This window comes from Silurus meridionalis, chromosome 12, assembly GCF_014805685.1.
Source record: "Silurus meridionalis isolate SWU-2019-XX chromosome 12, ASM1480568v1, whole genome shotgun sequence".
Classification (NCBI taxonomy): Eukaryota; Metazoa; Chordata; class Actinopteri; order Siluriformes; family Siluridae; genus Silurus; species Silurus meridionalis.
Window position 1 is genome coordinate 26,628,274 of NC_060895.1, and position 24,678 is coordinate 26,652,951.

At 44.9% G+C, this 24,678-nt stretch overlaps 1 protein-coding gene across 4 annotated transcripts; it reads left to right on the top strand.

The window, feature by feature from the left end:
* On the top strand, window positions 1-23,818 carry LOC124394528 (U2 snRNP-associated SURP domain containing). Of its 4 annotated transcripts, none has more exons than XM_046862803.1 (25): window positions 1-148; window positions 2,137-2,235; window positions 2,443-2,554; window positions 2,833-2,954; window positions 3,038-3,102; window positions 3,175-3,263; window positions 3,457-3,539; window positions 7,121-7,286; window positions 9,958-10,169; window positions 10,789-10,832; window positions 19,013-19,117; window positions 19,262-19,328; window positions 19,620-19,786; window positions 20,013-20,175; window positions 20,305-20,384; window positions 20,470-20,557; window positions 20,780-20,911; window positions 21,154-21,340; window positions 21,601-21,678; window positions 21,758-21,821; window positions 21,967-22,123; window positions 22,200-22,310; window positions 22,710-22,831; window positions 22,921-23,088; window positions 23,386-23,818. In XM_046862803.1, the coding sequence occupies exons 1-25, from the start codon at window positions 104-106 to the stop codon at window positions 23,522-23,524; spliced, it is 2,865 nt and encodes a 954-aa protein (XP_046718759.1). In that variant the 5' UTR covers window positions 1-103; the 3' UTR covers window positions 23,525-23,818. The 4 variants fall into 4 exon arrangements, with proteins under 4 accessions (XP_046718759.1, XP_046718760.1, XP_046718762.1 ...); XM_046862804.1 differs by having other exon boundaries at window positions 2,836-2,954; XM_046862806.1 differs by lacking the exons at window positions 1-148; window positions 2,137-2,235; window positions 2,443-2,554; ... (4 more) ...; window positions 7,121-7,286; window positions 10,789-10,832 and having other exon boundaries at window positions 10,024-10,169.
* The last annotated feature ends 860 nt before the right edge of the window (window positions 23,819-24,678 follow it).

Below are 24,678 nucleotides of genomic sequence, written 5' to 3' on the forward strand. Positions count from 1 at the left end.
TAGGTTACGGTATCTGTTGTAGTTGATGCTCTGTATAGTGCACTAGGTTGAAGACAGGCTGTAATTTGGGACGCGGCCCGGCGTTTTGCATTGCAGTGTGAAAATGGCGGAGCGCGCGGCAGGCGGAACACCGAGGGCTAGCTCTAAGGTACATATTATTATTTTCTCAATTTAAGCACTCAGGGTTAGGGCTTTAATAACACACACACACCATACTGTTCTAATTGTGTCAGCTGCAGCTAACACACATCCCGCTAGCACTAGTCTGTTAGCTACAGCCGAACATGATGTTATGCTGCTGGTTAGCGTGCTAATTTTCTTTTCTAATTACACATTGCACTTTAAATAAACCACAACTGGCTGAATATCCCTGAATAGTTTCTGTATATAAATTATAAAATAAAAGGCACAGTCTGGTTTAAATATTATTTATATAGTTATATACAACTGTACCCGGTATTGGTTAGCATGCTAACTCTGTACCCGGTATCTGGTTAGCATGCTAACGCTAACTGCGTGTTGCAGTGTTGCTAACATTCAGCAATTGTATTCAGATGCATCTCCATTTAATTCTCATGAAATATTCATTAAGTAGCTTAAATATAAAAGCCTCTTTATTGAGTGAAATAATGTAAGTAACTGCGACTATAATGTGTTAGAGATGTTTATTTGAAAAAGATGTGTATTATACACCATGTTAACGGCCATTCGTTCACGTGAGGAAGTGACGTATTTGGACCGTGGACATTTCCGGTCAGTTAACGCTCCCATTCAGAACATTAGTGGGAGATACACGGGATATTGCGACAGTTTATTTACTCTTGCGATTAAACCTGTTCAGATTAGGCCCATGTTCACGCGCTCTCAGACCGGGAACTCACCGGGAGATGAACACAGTGGAATACAGTGCAGTTAGAACACTGACGAGGCGCTCAGAAGATCACAACAGTGTGTTTATTAAACACTGGGAGGTGAAACTCGTACATTTACCACAGCAGAGTAAAAAGTGCAAATTAAATACTCTCTAACTCACATCTCCCACACACACTGTTCTTTTCTCCCATTCCAAATCACTGTTATCCTGGTTTTATCTCCAGATTTTATTTAAAGTTGTAATTCATTATTTAATACCTTCAATTTCACTCCCTACAATTTAGTAGAATTTAGTTAGCGATGAGTTATTATTAACATTGACATTCAGATTTACCTGGAGATGCAGTGCACACTTATTACCTCCCTGGCTACCATAGCAACGACCCAAGCCGATATTAGCCAGGATCTAGAACTGGTCCACTCTCTCCATCGTCACACTTTTTCTCTGCACATATTTTTCTTTTTCTTTTCGCCCTACGTCACTTTAACTCTGGACTCGCACAGCACAGTGCACTTTATACTTTATACCACACCATACCGCACAAGGTCACTTTAAGGACAATCACATCAACCGTCTTAAATTTTTACTGGTTTCATAAGCATCCATGTATATACACTTTTTTCTCATATATATTTTATATAGTTTATACTCTTTATTTATCTGTCTTCATTTTTCTTGGATTATTTTTCTCCCCATCCTATTCCCTCATGCCAGACCGTCGTAAAAAACATTTCACTGCATGTCGTATTCTGTATGTATCTAACAAATAAAATAAAACTTGATTTGATTTGATTTTAATACACACCTGGATACGATACTACAGGCAAATGTTCTGAGTAGAATTATCGATTAAATAATGGATATTATCAATTATTTTAGTAATTGATTATTCTACCGATTATTCCAACGTTATTCCTAAATGAGCAAGTAATTTGTTTCCTTTTTTAGATAAATTAACATTGTTATTGCTAAAATTGCCTACAAGAATATCTGTGAAAACTAAACTCATTTAGTGCATTTAATTGCCACATTACATCAAAATCTAAATACAAATATATAAAAATACATTTCAGATTACTCCAAAAAATAAAAAGAAACGCACCATACGCTGTTTTCTTTATATTTTAGTTTTAAATTATCCTAAACTTTGGGAACTTTGTCGTTTAGTTTGGCTTGTTTGCACAGTGTCTCACACACACACACACACACACACACACACACAAACTGCTCAACTCAAATTTACAGTGTGTTTGTTTCTGCAGGCTTTATTGGAAAGTAAACTGAAGGCCTTCAGCATCGGAAAAATGGCTGTGGCTAAAAGAACACTAAGTAAAAAGGAACAGGACGAGCTGAAGAAGAAGGTGTGTGTGTGTGTTTGTGTGTTAGTGTGTAAGTATGTGAGAGGGTGTATGTGTGTGTTATTGTGAGGGTGTTTTAATGCGTGTTAGTGTGTGTGAGTATTAGTGTGAGGGTGTTTTAACGTGTTAGTGTGAGTGTTTTAATGTGTGTTAGTGTGTTAAAGTGTGTGTGTGTGTGTGTGTGTGTGTGTGTTAATGTGTGTTGAACAGGAGGATGAGAAAGCAGCTGCAGAAATCTATGAGGAATTCCTGGCTGCGTTTGAGGGTGGTGAAGGACGAGTGAAAACTTTTGTCAGAGGAGGAATTGCCAACGCTGCTAAAGGTAAACACACACACATTTGTCGATAAGTAAATGTTCATAATTTTATTATGAATTTGAAATAAATGTTTTTATCCTGAGGGCATGTCAACACTAAAAAATTGTATTTGAAAATATTTTCTCTCCGTTTTGTTCACACTGTTTTTGTGTCACCATGTGGACTTGAGGATTTGTGTTTTTTAAAGTATGGGTAAAAATGTGTGTGTGTGTGTGTGTGTGTGTGTGTGTGTGTGTGAATAACAAAACACTGTATAGTAAGTTTTAATGCTCTATATTTAAAGAAGAAGCTGCGACTGATGATAAAAGAGGAAAACTCTACAAACCCAAATCCAAGATTTTGGAAGCAAAAACATTTTTGCCGCTGGAGACTCCACCACAATTCCTCGCTCTAGACAAACGCAGCGTGAGTTTCTTCAGCTTTTCACTTTACCACTTTCAATTCACCTTCACTTTGTAGTTGTTCATATGTTGTTTCTAAACTGTTAGGTGAAGAAAATGGAGAAAGAGAAGAAAAAGAGCAACCTGGAGTTATTTAAAGAAGAGCTGAAACAGTAAGTGTTTGTGTTTGTGTGTGAGAGACACAAAATGTTGTTTTGCTGATACCGTTGTGTTTTTGTGTGTAGGATCCAAGAGGAGCGAGATGAACGTCACAGGATGAAAGGACGTGTCAGTAGATTTGAGCCTCTTCCAAACACAGAAGGGAGACGATCCTGTAAGTTTTTTTTTTTTGTGTGTGTGTAGTGGAGGAAGGTGTGTGTGTGTGTGTGTGTGTGTAGTGGAGGAAGGTGTGTGTGTGTGTGTGTGTGTATGTGTGTGTGTGTGTGTGTGTGTGTGTGTGTGTGTGTGTGTATATATATATATATATATATACACCACGGTGAGTTGATGATCAGTTTGTGTTTTAGTTTTAGATGAATCTGCTCCAGGCTCACATGATGTTGGTGATCCTACAACCACGAATCTGTACCTGGGCAACATAAACCCTCAGGTGTGTTTCTGTTTAATATTATTACCTTCCTCCACTACACACACACACACACACACACACACACACACACACACACACCTTCCTCCACTACACACACACACACACCTTCCTCCACTACACACACACACACACACACACACACACACACCTTCCTCCACTACACACACACACACACACACACACCTTCCTCCACTACACACACACACACACACACACACACACACACACACACACACACACACACCTTCCTCCACACACACACACACACACACACACACACTTCCTCCACTACACACACACACACACACACACACACACCTTCCTCCACACACACACACACACACACACACACCTTCCTCACTACACACACACACACACACACACACACACACACACACACACCTTCCTCCACTACACACACACACACACACACACACACACACACACACCTTCCTCCACTACACACACACACACACACACACTACACACACACACACCTTCCTCCACTACACACACACACACACACACACACACACACACACCTTCCTCCACTACACACACACACACACACACACACACACACACCTTCCTCCACTACACACACACACACACACACACACCTTCCTCCACTACACACACACACACACCTTCCTCCACACACACACACACACACACTACACACACACACACACACACACACACACACACACACCTTCCTCACTACACACACACACACACACACCTTCCTCCACTACACACACACACACCTTCCTCCACACACACACACACACACACACACACACCTTCCTCCACTACACACACACACACACACACACACACACCTTCCTCACTACACACACACACACACACACACACACACACACACACACACCTTCCTCCACTACACACACACACACACACACACCTTCCTCCACTACACACACACACACACACACACACACACCTTCCTCCACTACACACACACACACACCTTCCTCCACTACACACACACACACACACACACACACACACACACACACACACACCTTCCTCCACTACACACACACACACACACACACACACACACACACACACCTTCCTCCACCCCACACACACACACACACACACACACACACACACACACACACACACACACCTTCCTCCACTACACACACACACCTTCCTCCACTACACACACACACACACACACACACACACACACACCTTCCTCCACTACACACACACACACACACACACACCTTCCTCCTCCACTACACACACACACCTTCCTCCACTACACACACACACACACACACACCTTCCTCCACTACACACACACAACACACACACACACACACACACACACACACACACACACACCTTCCACTACACACACACACACACACACCTTCCTCCACCCTACACACACACACACACCTTCCTCCACTCTCCTTCACACACACCTTCCTCCACCACACACACACACACACCTTCCTCCACCACACACACACACACACACCTTCCTCCACCCACACACACACACAACTTCCTCCACCCCACACACACACACACAACTTCCTCCACCCCACACACACACACCTTCCTCCACCCACACACACACACACACCTTCCTCCAACCCCCACACACACACACACACACACACACACACACACCTCCTCCACACACACACCTTCCTCCACCCACACACACACACCTTCCTCCACCCACACACACACCTTCCTCCACTACACACACACACACACACACACACACACACACACACACACACACACACACACACACACACACACACACACACACACACACACACACACACACACACACACACACACACACACACCTTCCTCCACTACACACACACCTTCCTACACACACACACACACACCTTCCTCCACTACACACACACACACCTTCCTCCACTACACACACACACACACACACACACACACACACACCTTCCTCCTACACACACACACACACACACACACACACACACACACTTCCTCCACCCACACACACACACACACACACACACACACACACCTTCCTCCACCCCACACACACACACACACCTTCCTCCACTACACACACACACACACCTTCCTCCACACACACACACACACACACACACACACACACACACACACACACACACACCTTCCTCCACACACACACACACACACACACCTTCCTCCACTACACACACACACCTTCCTCACACACACACACACACACACACACACCTTCCACTACACACACACACACACACACACACACACACACACACACCTTCCTCTACACACACACACACACACACACACACACACACACCTTCCTCCACCACACACACACACACACCTTCCTCCACACACACACACACACACCTTCCTCCACCCACACACACACACACCTTCCTCCACACACACACACACACACACACACACACACCTTCCTCCACCCACACACACACACACCTTCCTCCAACCCCACACACACACACCACACACACACACACACACACACACACACACACACCTTCCTCCACCCCACACACACACACCTTCCTCCACCACACACACACACACCTTCCTCCACCCACACACACACCTCCTCCACCCCCACACACACACACACCTTCCTCCACTACACACACACACACACACACACACACACACACACACACACACACACACACCTTCCTCCACACACACACACACACACACACACACACACACACACACCTTCCTCCACACACACACACACACACACACCTTCCTCCACTACACACACACCTTCCTCCACTACACACACACACACACACACACACACACACCTTCCTCCACTACACACACCTTCCTCCACACACACACACACACACACACACACACACACCTACCTACACCCCCACACACACACACACACACACACCTTCCTCCACCACACACACACACACACACACACACCTCCTCCACACACACACACCTTCCTCCACCCCACACACACACACACTTCCTCCACCCCACACACACACACCTTCCTCCACTACACACACACTTCCTCCACTACACACACACAAACACACACACCTTCCTCCACCACACACACACACACACACGCACATTCCTCCACCACACACACACACGCACACACGCACATTCCTCCACCACACACACCTTCCTCCACTACACTCACACACCTTCCTACATCGCGCGCGCACACACACACACCTTCCTCCACCCCCCACACACACACGCACACGACTCTACCACACACACACACGCACACCTTCCTCCACTACACACACACGCACATTCCTCCACCCCACACATACACACACCCACACCTTCCTCCACCACACACACACACTCACACACACCCTTCTCCACCACACACACTATATTCCACAATACACTTTGCCAAGCATAGTGATTATGCTTTTATTGGTCTCTGAGTGGTAGAATAAATGTGTGTGTTAAGTTTTAACTGTTCAGCATGGTAATGTGACCCTTAACCAGTCATGTTGCATTTTAGTTGGTTATTTTGTGTGTTTGTTATGTAGATGAACGAGGAGATGTTATGCCAGGAGTTTGGACGCTACGGGCCATTAGCGAGTGTGAAGATCATGTGGCCCAGGACTGATGAAGAGAGAGCTCGAGAGAGAAACTGTGGATTTGTGGCTTTCATGACGAGGAAAGATGCAGAACGAGCGCTTAAACATTTAAACGGTGAGAGTGCGACACGAGTTTTCAATAATCTCCACACAGGTCTGTGGGTCAATTGGTACCGGCCCGCACAGAAAGAATACATAACTTACGTTATTTCTGTTTTATTTATTATCTGGTTCTGAACAATGTTTTATTTTGGAAAATTCTTCCTCCACAAATTTTCTCCTACACGTGTGTCTATGACTCCCTCTTCATTCAGGTCATGATGCCTCGGTCACATGACTTACCTCCATCCACTACCTTCTTAAAGGAGCTCCAGCCGCTAACACATAATACATTACTGCTAAATTCAAACTCCCAAGAGAGAAAAATTGGCAAAAAAACAACACGGTGATTCACATTTATTAATATATTTAAAAATATCAGTTTTTATGCTCGTATTATTTTTTTGTTGTATTTGTCCGTCACACATTAGGGGAAAGGGGGTTTGGAGAGAAAGAAAAGAGGGGTGATGGGGAGAAGAGGGGTGATCAGGAGGAGAGAGAGAAAAGGGGTGATGGGGAGAAGAGGGGTGATGGGGGAGAAGAGGGGTGATCAGGGAGGAGAGAGAGAAAAGGGGTGATGGGGAGAAGAGGGGTGATGGGGAGAAGAGGGGTGATGGGGAGAAGAGGGGTGATCAGGGAGAGAGAGAGAGAGAGAGAGAGAAGAGGGGTGATGGGGGGGGGAGAGAAGGATGTGGATATTAAGTCTCCTTATTGTTGTATAAAAGGTAAAGACATTGTACAGTGATCAGAGTGAAAGTAGGAACAAGACTCACTGTAGCAGCAGAACTAAAAGGGAGAAGCAGAAGGAAACACAGACATGAGGATCTCTGGGATAAGAGACGACCCACCACACCACCATCAACAAACCTGAGTGAACACATTCTCATCACGTCATGTCGCTCATCACAGCATCACTTTACTTATCACTTACTAACAGGTCCTCACCACATAAAGTGGATCGTGTGCAACCAGTGCAGACAAAAAATCAGCGCAGACAGGCAACACAAGACAGTGTAGGACAAATACACAAAACTTGTATATACAGTGGTGTGAAAGTGTTTGCCCCCCTTCCTGATTTCTTAGTTTTGTGCACGTTTTCACACTTCAATGTTTCTGATCATGAATCTAATCTAAATATTAGTAAAAGAGAACACACCTGAACACAACATGCAGTTTTTAAACAAAGGTTTTTATTATTGAAGGAAAACTAAATCCAAAACTACATGGCTCTGTGTAAAAAAGTGTTTGCCCCCTAACCCTAATAACTGGTTGGGCCGCCTTCAGCAGCAACAACTGCAATCAAGCGTTTGTGAAAACTTGCACTGAGTCTGTTTCAGTGCTGTGGAGGAATTTTGGTCCCTCATCTCTGCAGATTTGTTGTGATTCAGCCACATTGGAGGGTTTTCCAGCAAGAAACCCACTTTTAAGGTCATGCCACAACATCTCAGTAGGATTCAGGTCAGTTTTTCTTCAGCCATTCAGAGGTGGACTTGCTGGTGTGTTTTGGATCAGAACCCAAGTTCGCTCCAGCTTGAGGTCAGGAACAGATGGCTGGAGATTCTCCTTCAGGATTTTTTGGTAAACAGCAGAATTCATGGTTACATTTATACACAGCAAGTCTTCCAGGTCCTGAAGCAGCAGAACAGCCATCACACTACCACCACCATATTTCACTGTTGGTATGATTTTCTTTTTCTGAAATGCGCTGTTACTTTTACACCAGACGTAATGGAACCCACACCTTCCGAAAAGTTCACTTTTGTCTCGTCAGTCCACAGAGTATTTTCCCAAAAGTCTTGGGGATCATCAAGATGTTTTCTGGCAAAACTGAGACAAGCCTTTATGTTCTTTTTGCTCAGCAGTGTTTTTTTTTTTTTGTCTTGGAACTTTGCCATGGGAAGGTTCTCGACTGTTCCATCTTTTTGTGATTTGTGAATAATGGCTCTCAATGTGGTTCTTCTGAATTTCTTTGGACCTGGGCATGACGTCTAGATTTTGAGGATCTTTTGTCTACTTCACTTTGTCAGGCAGGTCCTATTTTAGAGATTTCTTGATTGTGAACAGGTGTGGCAGTAATCAGGCCTGGGTGTGGCGAGAGAAATTCAACTCGGGTGTGATAAACCACAGTTGAACACTTTTTCACACAGAGCCATGTAGTTTTGGATTTAGTTTTCCCTCAATAATAAAAAGCTTCATTTAAAAACTGCATGTTGTGTTCACTTGTGTTCTCTTTTACTAATATTTAAATTAGTTTAATGATCAGAAACATTAAAGTGTGACAAACATGCACAAAACTAAGAAATCAGGAAGGGGGCAAACACTTTCACACCACTATGTGTACAATATAATATGGCGGTGGAAGGAATTAAGATGAGCGATGAGTGTGTGTTGAGTTGTAAAAGGTGAAGGTTTTACAGTTTAGCAACACAGGTGAGTAACACGCCTCTTCTGATGATGAGGAGGAGGAGTTGGTGTTTTATTCATTTTTCCAGCTGTTTTTTTTTTTTTTTAATGAACTGAATTAAAATTAATGTTGGTTTGTGTTACCATGTGGTTAATGTTCCTTCATACTGGAGTGTAAATGTGAGTGTGTTATCTCAGCTACATTGAGGAACACAGGTTGTGTGTGAAGTGGTACTTTAGCTGCCTGCAGTGTTCAGTGTTGAATTCTGCTTCTGTCCTTTCAGGAAAAATGATAATGAACTTTGAAATGAAGCTGGGATGGGGCAAAGGTGTGCCAATTCCCCCTCACCCCATCTATATCCCTCCATCCATGATGGAGCACACATTGCCTCCTCCACCCTCAGGTCTGCCCTTCAATGCTCAGCCCAAAGAGAGGCTGAAGAACCCCAACGCCCCCATGCCTCCCCCTCCCAAGAACAAAGATGAGTTTGAGAAGGTAACTCGCTCCACACGGATGCCACATGACCACACAGCTGTACTTAGTTCTGTCACATTAGCTATGAGAAAAAGGGTTTATAGAAAGACTGGGCTGAGTTCCTCACAGTTCCCTCAATTCTCTATGAACTTTATCAGATCATGTGACTGAGGTCCAGATCAGTATGATTAATACACAGTACATAAACACCTTCTGATTGAGAGAACATTGGATCTTTCTCCTCCCACCTGGTGTAATAATAAGTTCAGAAGGTTACTGTGAGGAATAAAACCCTGTGAAAGTGAACTTCCTGTACTGTAACTGTAGTGTAGAATAAACCCTATACACTGATACGGGTAAGTGCTGTAGAATGAACAGTCTCCCTGCTGTAATTGTAGGTGTTGATGTTATTTTCAGAGCACAATGTTGTTGGTTTTGTTGTTAGAGATGTAATTGAATAAAGATGTTTGTAGACAGTGTGGTGTAAATGTGTCAGTAGTTCAGTTATAAAGTTTTAAAACTGACCAGCGTAGACCTTTTTCTGTTGTAGGTCAATGTTACATATAGTATTATGCTTGTTTCCTTTTAACAATACTCACGTCTATTCTATGTTTATTATCTGATGTGACTTCATATCCAGACTCTGTCGCAAGCCATAGTCAAAGTGGTTATCCCAACAGAAAGGTACATGTTTCTCTTCTTCTCCAAATTCTTATCAATGTAGATTCAATCTCTGTAGATTCTACACCATTGGACATGTGAGCGCTACACACGCTGTTCAGCTGAGCAACAGAACACACGCGCACACTCGCACATACACACTCTCTCTTTCACTCGCGCACACACTCTTTCTCTCACTCGCACATACACACTCGCACACACACTCTCTCTCACTGCATACACACTCGCACATACACTCTCTCACTCGCGCATACACACTCGCGCACATACACACTCTTTTACTCACACACTCACTCTCTCTCTCACTTGCACATACACACTCGCACATACACGCTCTCTCTCACTCGCACATACACACTCTCACATATACACTCGCACGCACACACACTCTCACTCGCACATACACACACTCTCACTCGCACATTCTCACTCACACACACACTCTCTCTCACTTGCGCATACACACTCTCACTCGCACATACACACTCTCTTTACTCACACACTCACTCTCTCTTTCACTCGCACATACACACTCGCACATACACGCTCTCTCTCTCTCACCGCACATACATGCTCTCTCTTTCACTCGCACATACACACTCGCACACACACACACTCTCACTCGCATACACACTCACACACACACTCACTCACACACTCACTCTCTCTCACTGCATACACACTCGCATACACACACTCTCACTCGCATACACACTCGCACATACACACTCTCTCTCTCACTCGCACATACACACTCGCACACACACACTCTCTCACTCACACACACACACTCTCTCTCTCACTCACACATACACACTCACATACACACACTCTCACTCACACATACACATTCGCACACACTCTCTCTCACTGTACATGCACACTCTTACTCGCACATTCACACTCTCTCACTCGCACATACACACTCTCACATATACACTGCACATACACACTCTCTCTCACTTGCACATACACACTCGCTCATACACGCTCTCTCTCACTGCACACACACACTCTCACATATACACTCGCACGCACACACACTCTCTCACTCGCACATTCTCACTCAGCACACACTCTCTCTCTCACTTGCGCATACACACTCTCACTCGCACATACACACTCGCACATACACACTCACATACACACTCTCTTTACTCACACACTCACTCTCTCTCACTCGCACATACACACTCGCACATACACACTCTCTCTTTCACTCACACTCACTCTCTCTCTCACTGCACATACACACTCGCACATACACGCCTCTCTCTCTCACTGCATACATGCTCTCTCTTTCACTCGCACATACACACTCGCACACACACACACTCACTCACTCGCACATACACACTCGCGCACACACTCACTCACACACTCTCTCTCTCTCACTTGCACATACACACTCACTCACTCGCACATACACACTCGCATACACTCTCTCTCTCACTCGCACATACACACCGCACATACACACACACACTCTCTCACTCGCACACACTCTCTCTCTCACTCACATACACACACACTCTCACTCACACATACACATTCGCACACACTCTCTCTCTCACTCGTACATGCACACTCTTACTGCACATTCACACTCTCTCACTCGCACATACACTCTCACATATACACTGCACATACACACTCTCTCTCTCACTTGCACATACACACTCGCTCATACACGCTCTCTCTCACTCGCACATACACACTCTCACATATACACTGCACGCACACACACTCTCTCACTCGCACATTCTCACTCAGCACACACTCTCTCTCTCACTTGCGCATACACTCTCACTCGCGCATACACACTCGCACATACACACTCGCACATACACACTCTCTTTACTCACACACTCACTCTCTCTCTCTCGCACATACACACTCACGCACACACACTCTCTCTTTCACTGCACACTCACTCTCTCTCTCACTGCACATACACACTCGCACATACACGCTCTCTCTCTCTCACTCACATACATGCTCTCTCTTTCACTCACATACACACTCGCACATACACACACACTCACTCGCATACACACTCACACACACACACTCTCACTCGCACATACACTCGCACACACACACTCTCACTCACATACACACTCGCACATACACACTCTCTTTCACTCGCACACTCTCTCTCTCTCACTGCACATACACACTCTCTCACTCGCACACACACACTCTCTCTCACACACACTCTCTCTCTCACTCACACATACACACTGCACATACACACACTCTCACTCACACATACACATTCGCACATACACTCTCTCTCACTGCACATACACTCTCTTTCTCACTCGGACATATACACTCTCTCTCACTCGCATACACACTCTCACATATACACTCGCACACACTCTCTCTCACTGCACATACACACTCGCACATACACACTCTCTCACTCGCATACACACTGCACATACACACTCTCTCTCTCTCTCTCGCACACACTCTCTCTCTCTCTTGCGATACACACTCTCTCTCACTCGCATACACACTCGCGCACACACACACTCGCACATACACACTCTCTCTTTACTCACACACTCTCTCGCCGCCGCACATACACACTCATACACACACTCTCTCACTCGCACATACACACTCTCTTTCACTCGCACACTCACTCTCACTGCACATACACACTCGCACATACACACGCTCTCTCTCTCTCACTCGCATACACACACACTCTCTCTCACATACACTCTCTCTCTCGCATACACACTCTCTCTCTCGCACATACACACTCGCACTCTCACTCGCACATACACACTCTCTCTCTCTCTCTCACTTGCACATATACACTCTCTCTCACTGCACACTCACTCTCACTCGCACATACACACTCTCACATACACTCGCACACTGTCTCTTACTCGCACATATACACTCTCTCACTCGCACATACACACTCGCATATACACTCGCACTCTCACTCGCATACACACTCTCTCTCTCTCACTCGCATATACACTCTCTCTCTCTCACTCGCACATACACACTCTCACATATACACTCGCACACTCACTCTCACATATACACTCGCACACTCTCTCTCACACACTCTCTCACTCGCACACTCTCTCTCTTTCACTCACACTCACTCACATACACACACACTCTCTCACTCGTACATTCAAACTCACACATACACACTCTCACTCACACACTCACTCGCATACACACTCGCACATATACACTCTCTCTCACTGCACACTCACTCTCACATACACTCGCACATATACACTCACATACACACTCTCTCTCACTGCACATACACACTTTCTCTCTCTCACTTGCACATACACACTTTCTCTCTCTCACTGCACATACACTCTCTCTCTCTCTTTCTCACTCGCACATTCACACACACTCTCTCACTCGCATACACACTCTCTCACTCGTACATTCAAACTCACACATACACACACACTCTCTCACTCGTACATTCAAACTCACATACACTCTCTCTCTCACTCCATACACACACTCTCTCACTTGCACATATACACTCGCATACACTCTCTCACTTGCACATACACACTCGCACTCTCACTCGCACTCACTCTCACATACACACTCGCACATACTCTCTCTCTCACTTGCACATACACACTCGCACATACACTCGCACATACACACACTCTCACTCACACATTCACACTCTCTCTCTCACTCGCACATTCACACTCTCACTCACACATACACACTCGCACACTCTCTCTCTCACTTGCACATACACACTCGCTCATACACGCTCTCTCTCACTGCACATACACACTCTCACATATACACTCACGCACACACACTCTCTCACTCGCACATTCTCACTCAGCACACACTCTCTCTCTCACTTGCGCATACACACTCTCACTCGCGCACATACACACTCGCACATACACTCGCACATACACACTCTCTTTACTCACACACTCACTCTCTCTCGCCGCACATACACACTCGCACACACTCTCTCTTTCACTGCACACTCACTCTCTCTCACTGCACATACACACTCGCACATACACGCTCTCTCTCTCACTCCATACACACTCTCTCTTTCACTCACATACACACTCGCACACACACACACACTCACTCACATACACACTCGCGCATACACACACTCTCACTCGCACATACACACCGCACATACACACACTCTCACTCACACATACACACTGCACATACACACTCTCTTTCACTCACACTCACTCTCTCTCTCACTGCACATACACACACTCTCACTCGCACATACACACACTCTCTCTCTCACTCACACACACTCTCTCTCTCACTCACACATACACACACACACACACACACTCTCACTCACACATACACATTCGCATACACACACTCTCTCTCACTCGCACATACACACTCTCTCACTCGGACATATACACTCTCTCACTCGCACATACACACTCTCACATATACACTCTCTCACATACACTCTCTCTCACTCGCACATACACACTCGCACATACACACACTCTCTCTCACTCGCACATACACACTCGCACATACACACTCTCTCTCTCACTCACACACTCTCTCTCTCTCTTGCGATACACACTCTCTCTCTCACTCGCGCACACACTCTCTCACATATACACTCTCTCTCTCGCACACACTCTCTCTTTACTCACACACTCTCTCGCCGCTCGCACATACACACACTCGCACATACACACACTCTCTCACTCGCACATACACTCTCTCTTTCACTGCACACTCACTCACTGCACATACACACTCGCACATACACACGCTCTCTCTCTCTCACTCACATACATGCTCTCTCTTTCACTCGCACATACACACTGCACATACACACACCTCTCACTCGCACATACACACTCTCTCTCACTGGACATATACACTCTCTCTCACTCACACATACACACACTCTCTTACTCGCATACACACTCTCTCTCACTCGGACATATACACTCTCTCTCACTGCACATACACACACTCTCTTACTCGCACATACACACTCGCACATACACACTCTCTCTCTCACTGCACACACACACTCTCTTTCACTGCACACTCTCTTTCTCACTCGCACATACACACTCACACACACACACTCTCTCACTCGCCCATACACATTCTCACATATACTCTCTCACTTGCACATACACTCTCACATATACACTCACATACACACACTCTCTCTCACTTGCACATACACTCTCTCTCTCATTTGCACATATACACTCACATACACACTCTCTCTCACTCAAACTCACTCTCTCACATATACACTGCACACTCTCTCTCACTCCATACACACTCTCTCTCTCTCACTCACGCACACACTCTCTCTTTCACTCGCACATACACACTCTCACATATACACTCGCTCTCTCTCTCACTCACATACACACTTTCACATATACACTCGCACACTCACTCTCTTACATATACACTCGCACACTCTGTCTCTCTCACTCGCACATACACACTCTCTCTCACTCGCACATATACACTCTCTCTCTCACTCGCACATATACGCTCTCTCTCACTCGCACACTCACTATCTCTCACTCGCATATACACTCTCTCTCACTCGCACACTCACTCTCTCACATACACTGCACACTGTCTCTCACTCGCACATACACACTCACACATACACTCGCACACTCAATCTCTCTCACTTGCACATATACACACTCTCTCACTCACATATACACTCTCTCACTCGCACATATACACTCTCTCACTCGCACATATACACTCTCTCTCTCACTCACACACACTCTCTCTCTCTCTCTCACTCGCATACACACACTCACTCTCTCTCTCGCACATACACACTCTCTCTCTCACTCGCACATACACACTCTCTCACATACACTCTCTCTCTCTCTCACTCACTCGCACATACACACTCTCTCTCTCGCACATACACACTCTCTCTCTCGCACATACACTCTCTCTCTCGCATACACACTCACTCTCACATACACACTCTCTCTCTCTCTCTCACTTGCACATACACTCTCTCTCACTCGCACTCACTCTCACTCGCACATACACACTCTCACATATACACTGCACACTGTCTCTTACTGCACATATACACTCTCTCACTCGCACATACACACTGCATATACACTCGCACTCTCACTCGCACATACACTCTCTCTCTCTCTCACTCGCATATACTCACTCTCTCTCTCACTCGCATACACACTCTCACATATACACTGCACACTCACTCTCACATATACACTCGCACACTCTCTCTCACACACTCTCTCATTCGCAGACTGCACTCTTTCTCTCACACTCGCACATACACACACACTCTCACTCGCACATTCACACTCTCACTCACATACACACTCACACACACTCTCTCTCACTCACTCGCACATACACACTCGCACATACACACTCTCTTTCACTCGCACATACACACTCTCTCTCTCACTCGCACATTCACATTTGCTCTCTCTCACTTGCACATACACACTTTCTCTCTCTCACTCGCATACTCTCTCTCTCTCTCTCTCTTTCTCACTCGCACATTCACACACACTCTCTCACTCGCACATAAACACTCTTTCACTCTTACATTCACACTCGCACATACACACACACTCTCTCACTGTACATTCAAACTCACATACACTCTCTCTCTCTCACTCATACACACTCTCTCTCTCACTTGCACATTTACGCCGCATATACTCTCTCACTTGCACATCCACACTCGCTCTCTCTCTCTCACTCACACATACACACTCGCACATACTCTCTCTCTCACTTGCACATACACACTTGCGCACACTTGCACATGCACACACTCTCACTCACACATTCACACTCTCTCTCTCACTCGCATACACACTCTCACTCACACATTCACACTCTCTCTCTCACTTGCACAATCACACTCGCACATACACACTCACTCTCTCACATTTGCACATGCACAGTCTCGCACATTCGCAAATGCTCACTCTCATTCGCACATGCACACTCTCTCACACTTGCACATGCACACACTCTCTCTCACACTCGCACATCCACACTCTCACTGCACATGCACACTCTCTCTCACACTCGCACATGCACACTCTCTCACTCGTACATGCACACTCTTACTCGCACATTCACACTCTCTCACTCGCACATACACACTCTCTCTCTCACTTGCACATTCACACTCGCACATACACACTCACTCTCTCACATTTGCTCATGCACACTCTCTCACTCGCACATGCACACTCTCTCTCACACCGCATGCACACTCGCACATGCAAATTCTCTCTCACACCCGCACATGCACACTCGTGCATACTTGCACATGCACATTCGTGCGCACACTCGCACATGCACACTCTCGCTCACTCGCACATACACTCTCTCTCTCACTCGCACATACACACACTCGCACATACACTCTCACTCTCTCTTACTCTCTTTCACTCCCACACATACTTTTACTCTCACTCGCACATACACGCGCTCTCTGATGCTCATCTGAACCGCTGCAGTAGTGTGGGTTAAAAGCGCAGCACCCAATCCCCTGTAGTGTCAGTGACCTTTGACCTTGGCCTTGGTGAGCAGCACCAGTTGAACTGCAGCAGCAGCGAGGGACCAGGAAAACGTCACAGGACTGAGGATTGGGGAAAGTATACAGAATCACATCGGTATGATCGGCTCCAATGCTTTGTGACTGTGATTTTTCTACATTCTGACCCAAAACTATAAATCATCTTTACATGATGTTCTAGATTTAATGTCCTGTCCCTTTGTCCTGGTAACTAAACCATTAGCATGAACAGGTGACGCTAAAGGCAATGTGCAGTGAGGGAGCAGTGCTGTTAGCATATCGCCATTGTCCTCATTCTCACAGTGTGTGTGTTTACACTGCTAGTCAGTTTTAAACCTTACACACTGCACTGTTCACTATTCACTCACCACTCAATGTACAGGTGTGTGTGTGTGTGTGTGTGTGTGTGTGTGTGTGTGTGTGTGTGTGTGTGAGATAAGCAGAATGAAGTTGTTCTGAAGTAATGCATTAGGGTTAGGGCGTGTGTGGATGTGTGTGTAGGTGGATAGTGTCATGTGTGTGTTTTTCAGTGATGGATCTGAATCCATGTCTAACTGTGTTGCTTTTGTAGGAATCTGCTCTCTCTAATACACCGCATGATCGAGTTTGTGGTGCGTGAAGGTCCAATGTTTGAGGCCATGATCATGAACAGAGAAATTAGCAACCCGCTGTACAGGTGAGTTCCAGCGTTCCCTGTTTTCTCTTTACCATCCTGAGCTCTACAGCGCCACCACTCAGACTACTGCAGCAACACACAGGACTGTTTTAAATAAATTACCTGTGTGTGTGTGTGTGTGTGTGTGTGTGTGTGTGTGTGTAGGTTTTTATTCGAGAATCAGAGTCCAGCTCACGTGTATTATCGTTGGAAGTTGTACTCCATTTTGCAGGTAAGTGTTGGGGCATACACGCATGCGCACACACACACGCATGCACATGTACACATGCGTGAACCCACACACACATGCGTGCATATGTGCCCACACACGTGCACACATGCATACACATACATGCACGTGCCCACACACACACACACACACACACGTGTGCGCACGTGCACCCAGACACACACGCGCACACACACACACACACGCACACACACACACACACACACAGTCCTGAGAAATGTTTAAAGACGTTAGTGTGAGCTGAGACTGAAGTCGCTCAAATGTCTCGCACAGGGAGATTCTCCAACTAAATGGAGGACAGAGGACTTCAGGTTGTTTAAGAACGGCTCGTTCTGGCGGCCACCTCCTCTGAACCCGTACCTACATGGCACACCTCAGGAGGAGGAGAATGAGGAAGATGAAGAGGAAGAAGCCATCAAGAAAGGATCACTGAAAGACGAGTATGAAACACTCATGATGGCACAACAAATTGTCTCTTCTGTTTTTTATTATTAAGTGTAATATTGAAGACCTGCCCTGTAATTCTACTGAGTAAAGTGTGTGTGTGTGTGTGTTCGTGTGTGTTCGTGTGTGTTCGTGTGTGTTCGTGTGTGTTCGTGTGTGTTCGTGTGTGTTCGTGTGTGTGTTCGTGTGTGTGTTCGTGTGTGTGTGTTCGTGTGTTCACAGTGAGAGAGATAAACTAGAGGAGATTCTGCGAGGTCTCACCCCCAGGCGGAGTGATGTTGCTGAGGCCATGCTGTTTTGTCTGACTCATGCTGATGCTGCAGAGGAGATTGTGGAGTGTATCACTGAGTCTCTGTCCATCCTGAAAACACCACTTTCTAAAAAGGTTTCACCACTTCACCATGACATGGTGTTTATTAGTGTGGTACTGTGGTTTGATTTTTGACAAGACAGGAAGTAAAGAGATTTACTGGTGTTTAACTAATGATAAATAATATAAATAATTTCATCACAGATTGCGAGGTTATATTTGGTGTCTGATGTGCTGTATAACTCCTCAGCTAAAGTCGCTAACGCATCCTATTATCGGAAATTGTAAGTTTGTTATTAAATATATATATTTATTTTTTATCTTAGATTATAAGAAGTGTGATGATATAATTCGTTTTTTCTTTCCCAGCTTTGAGATTAAATTGTGTCAGATATTCTCGGATCTCAACGCCACCTTTAAGACGATACAGGGACATTTACAGTCAGAGAATTTTAAGGTACAATGCTGTTCTATGGAAATGTGTAAAGCAGCTGTGTGTGTATGTGTGTGTGTGTGTGAGAACCAGAGCTCCTGTAATCCCTCTGTGTTTGCTCACTGTTCTACTTGTAGAGTGTGTGTGTGTGTGTTTACAGTGAGAGAGAGAAACTAGAGGAGATTGTGTGAGTTCTCACCTGAAGCGGGATGTGTGTATTAATGGTCTTTCTCTTGATCTTCCCAGCAAAGAGTGATGTCGTGTTTCCGAGCATGGGAGGATTGGGCCGTGTATCCTGATCCCTTCCTCATCAAACTACAGAACATTTTCTTGGGACTCGTCAGTCTCGATCCGGAAAAGGAGCCAGAAGTGTCTGAGGTAAGAATTTCGCACCATAACCATGTTCTACTTCTTTTGTTTATATGCTCTACTCCACTTTCCCTCATGTTCCTGTTGAATAAAGTGTGAATCAAGTTTTAACCTGATTTACATCACAGATGTCCTGATGTCAGTATCTAAACAACCTATTAACTAAATGGAAATGAGGGTGCATCACTCTGTGTGTGTGTGTGTGTGTGTGTGTGTGTGTGTGTGTGTGTGTGTGTGTGTGTGTGTGTCAGCATCAGTCTACTGAACACTCTGAGGATTTGGATGGTGCTCCTATTGTAGAAGAAGAGTTGGATGGAGCTCCTTTAGAGGATGTTGATGGTACACCAATCGATGGAGCTCTGCTAGATGGTGCTATGCTGGAAGACCTGGATGGTGTTCCAATAAAAGGATCAGAGGAAGAACTGGATGGCCTTCCTTGTGAGTCATTCACACCTTCACTCTACCCACACCTCAGGTGCTCAGGATACGGATGTTCTAGCTGATTTCCATAATAATGAATAGCCGACTCTGCCCCTCAGCCAGGTGTTCGAGATAAATACAGGTTGTAGTGTGATGTGAGCAGTGTAATGTTTCACTCTGAACATGTGGACAGAATTAGTTGTAAATTATTGACATACATAAAAATGAAACTCTTTTGTAAAAAGAAAAAAAAAGCCTGATTTGGACTGTGTGTTCAGTGGATGGACGGAAACCTGGATTTAAAATGGCTCCATCGAAGTGGGAGGAAGTGGACGGATCTGCTCTCAAGGCTCAGGGTATTTATAAAAATTTTTCTCTTTTATCTCCTCTGTGTTCCTGTGTCTAAAGGATTCTCTCCTGATGTTTGATTCACAGCTGTAACTACATCAAAGTGGGAAGTCTTTGATTTACCTGATGAGTCTGAGAAAAGTGGTGAGAGGTAAAAATCTACACGTGTTTTTGTTTTATAATACGTATGGGGTGCATTTAAATATGAACTTTTATACACCTGATCATTTTAGGACTTAGTGACCACTTTTATCTTCTTACTTGGTTGTGAATAACCAGATCATTGTACATAACAGGCAAACACCTGAAGCTGATGTGAAGGAGAACGTAAGGAGTTTTTCTTCAGAAGCTCAGTTTCATACCCAGCCTGCTAAAGAGGAACACCAGGACTCCAGATCAGCCAAACTCTCAGAGATGAGTGAGGAGAAACGCGCTAAACTGCGGGAGATCGAGGTGAATTTACTCATCTCATGCTGTTCTGTGTGCAGTTGGCCGTCTTCTGGATGTTTAATAACTCGTCTGTTTTCAGCTCAAAGTGATGAAGTTTCAGGATGAGTTGGAATCTGGAAAACGGCCTAAAAAATCCAGCCAGAGCATTCAGGAGCAGGTGGAGCTGTACAGGGACAAACTGCTGCAGAGGGTCAGTCACATGTTCTCTCTCTTTCTCTCTGTGTGTGTGTGTGTGTGTGTGTGTGTGTGTGTGTGTGTGTGTGTGTGTGTGTGTGTGTGTGTGTGTGTGTGTGTGTGTGTGAGAGAGAGAGAGAATACAGCATTAATGTACTATTTAGGTTTGATGTACAACTAGTGTAATTTCATTCTGCAGCTTTTTCAGCAGAGTGCACGCACGCAAACACACAAACGTTTGTCTTTCCTAGTTGTTTTTATCAGAGTTTGGTATCAATCTGAGTGTGTTAAGAATTCATAGTAAATCTTTATTGGCCAATCAACAGTAAGTATTGCAAACTCCGCCTAACAGCCAGTCCAAGTCCAGAGCAGGACCTTTAGACATGCTCAAGTCCCTCTGTTTTCTAACTTTTAGGAAAAAGAAAAGGAAGTGGAGAAAGATAAAGAGAAGGAAAAAGAAAAAAAGGACAAAGACAAATCTGATGTAATTCATAAAGAGAAGGAAAAAGAGGATTCATCGTCTAACAGAAAAGAAAAGTAAGTTACACACGCCGCAGTGTCGCAGTGAATCAGAGTCTGAAACTGAAAAGTGACTTAAATAAAATCCCTGTGTTGTGATTGGTTAGGAAGCGCAGACACAGTCCGTCTCCCAGTCCGAGTCGCAGCAGCAGCGTTCGCCGTGTCCGATCTCCATCACCGCGCTCCGAGCGCTCCGACCGATCTTACACCAAGGACAGCTCCCGCTCCACCTACAGAGACTCGCCCAGAGACAGCAGTCGAAAATCCTCCAAACGGTCTGCTCCCTCTCTCTCTCTCTCTCTCTCTCTCTCGCTCTCTCTCTCTCGCTCGCTCGCTCGCTCGCTCGCTCGCTCGATATTCCCCTCCACCCATCTGCTTCTTTCTGTCTTTTTTTTACATTATTACCTTCAAATTCTTCTGTCTGCGCCTGTTCTTATTTTGTCTCTTTTCCTTCATCTGTGTTTCTCTCTTTTTCTGTGCTGGTGTATTATTTTCTCATCTGTATATCTGCTCATTATTTACAGACCGTTAACTCTGTATGTAATCATGTTTTCTCTTTCTCTCTTTTCCAGATCCCCCTCCCCCTCTGCCACGCCCAAACGATCTCGCAGGTCAAGGTCCCGAACACCCAAAAAATCCTCGAAGAAATCCCGTTCTCGTTCCCGCTCTCCGCACCGCTCTCACAAAAAATCTAAAAAGAGCAAACACTGAGAAATCTCTTTGTGTCTTTTGTGCCTCAGTTTCATCTCATCAGTGTGTGTAGGAAGCGTCCATGTTACTCCTCTTCCTCCGTGAGGTTTTATTCCACATGCACGCCTGCAGTTCCGTGAGATCAGAGCTCTTCACTGGGGTTTAATCCAGATCTGCTCTGCTCAAGTGCTCTCAGAACAATGTGGTATTTTTGCTCGTGGTTTTTAGTCCCTGCAAAAAAGATGTAAATTAAAATAGTGTATGTTTCAGTTGTATAGATGTTTTGATTTTCAATAAAGACACAGCGTATGTGAACTTTTCTTTCTGAGACATGAAACTTTTTGTATTTTAAATAGAAGATTTGTTTTTACATTTTATATCTTATCACATTTTCTGTGATGTTACAGTGGACACTAAAGTGGTTTCCATTATAGTAATGGCATTATGTAGTGTATTGCAGGTGATCCACAGCGAAGATAATTCCATAAGTCTGTTCACCAGAAAGCTCACATGCTCCTGATTTTCTTTTACCCAAAGGAACAGTTTGGGCAAAACTGAAATGTCTTCAGAAAACAACACTTACATATTGAATTCATTCTGAACTGGTGGTTATAAACACACACTACATGTTCACTGCATTTTACACTGTAGCTTCAGTTTACACATCTTTGCTGAGTCTCCACATCTGGAGTAAAGAGGAACACGTGACTTTTTGCTGAACTTTTTATTTGTTGAGTGTTTTAAAGGAAATTATCTTGTGATTTCAACTAACAATGTTGATGACTTAAAGCCTGCTGTAGACACCCTGATGTGGTTAAAGTGAAATCTTTAGCAGTGTTAAAGTAAAAGGTTTACACTGTTCTGGTGTATCGCGCGTTCTCTTGTCTGGGGTTCCAGATATGTTAGCATTCCAGATGTTAGTTTACATTCCTGAAGCTCTCTTTCTCTTTAATTGGGGTCTGGGTTAAACCATTATTATCATCATTATTATCATTATTATTATTATTATTATTATGAGCAGTGAACCCAGTCAGTGCTGGATTATGATGTGAAGGGTTGTGGGTTTCATTTTGTAATGAAGGAATCGTGGATATTCTGCTTTTCTTTTGACTGTTGTTACTGAACTGAAGAATTACTCGTGATGTTTGTAAATGCGGATTATAATTTTCACTTTT

Bases quoted from the DNA above. Each gene is read 5' to 3' on its own strand.
- LOC124394528 (XM_046862803.1), top strand. From the start codon at position 104: ATGGCGGAGCGCGCGGCAGGCGGAACACCGAGGGCTAGCTCTAAG. The intron at 2,236-2,442 runs GTGTGTGTGTGT...TGTGTTGAACAG, and splicing joins AGGACGAGCTGAAGAAGAAG to GAGGATGAGAAAGCAGCTGC. The intron at 21,341-21,600 runs GTGAGTCATTCA...CTGTGTGTTCAG, and splicing joins AGAACTGGATGGCCTTCCTT to TGGATGGACGGAAACCTGGA.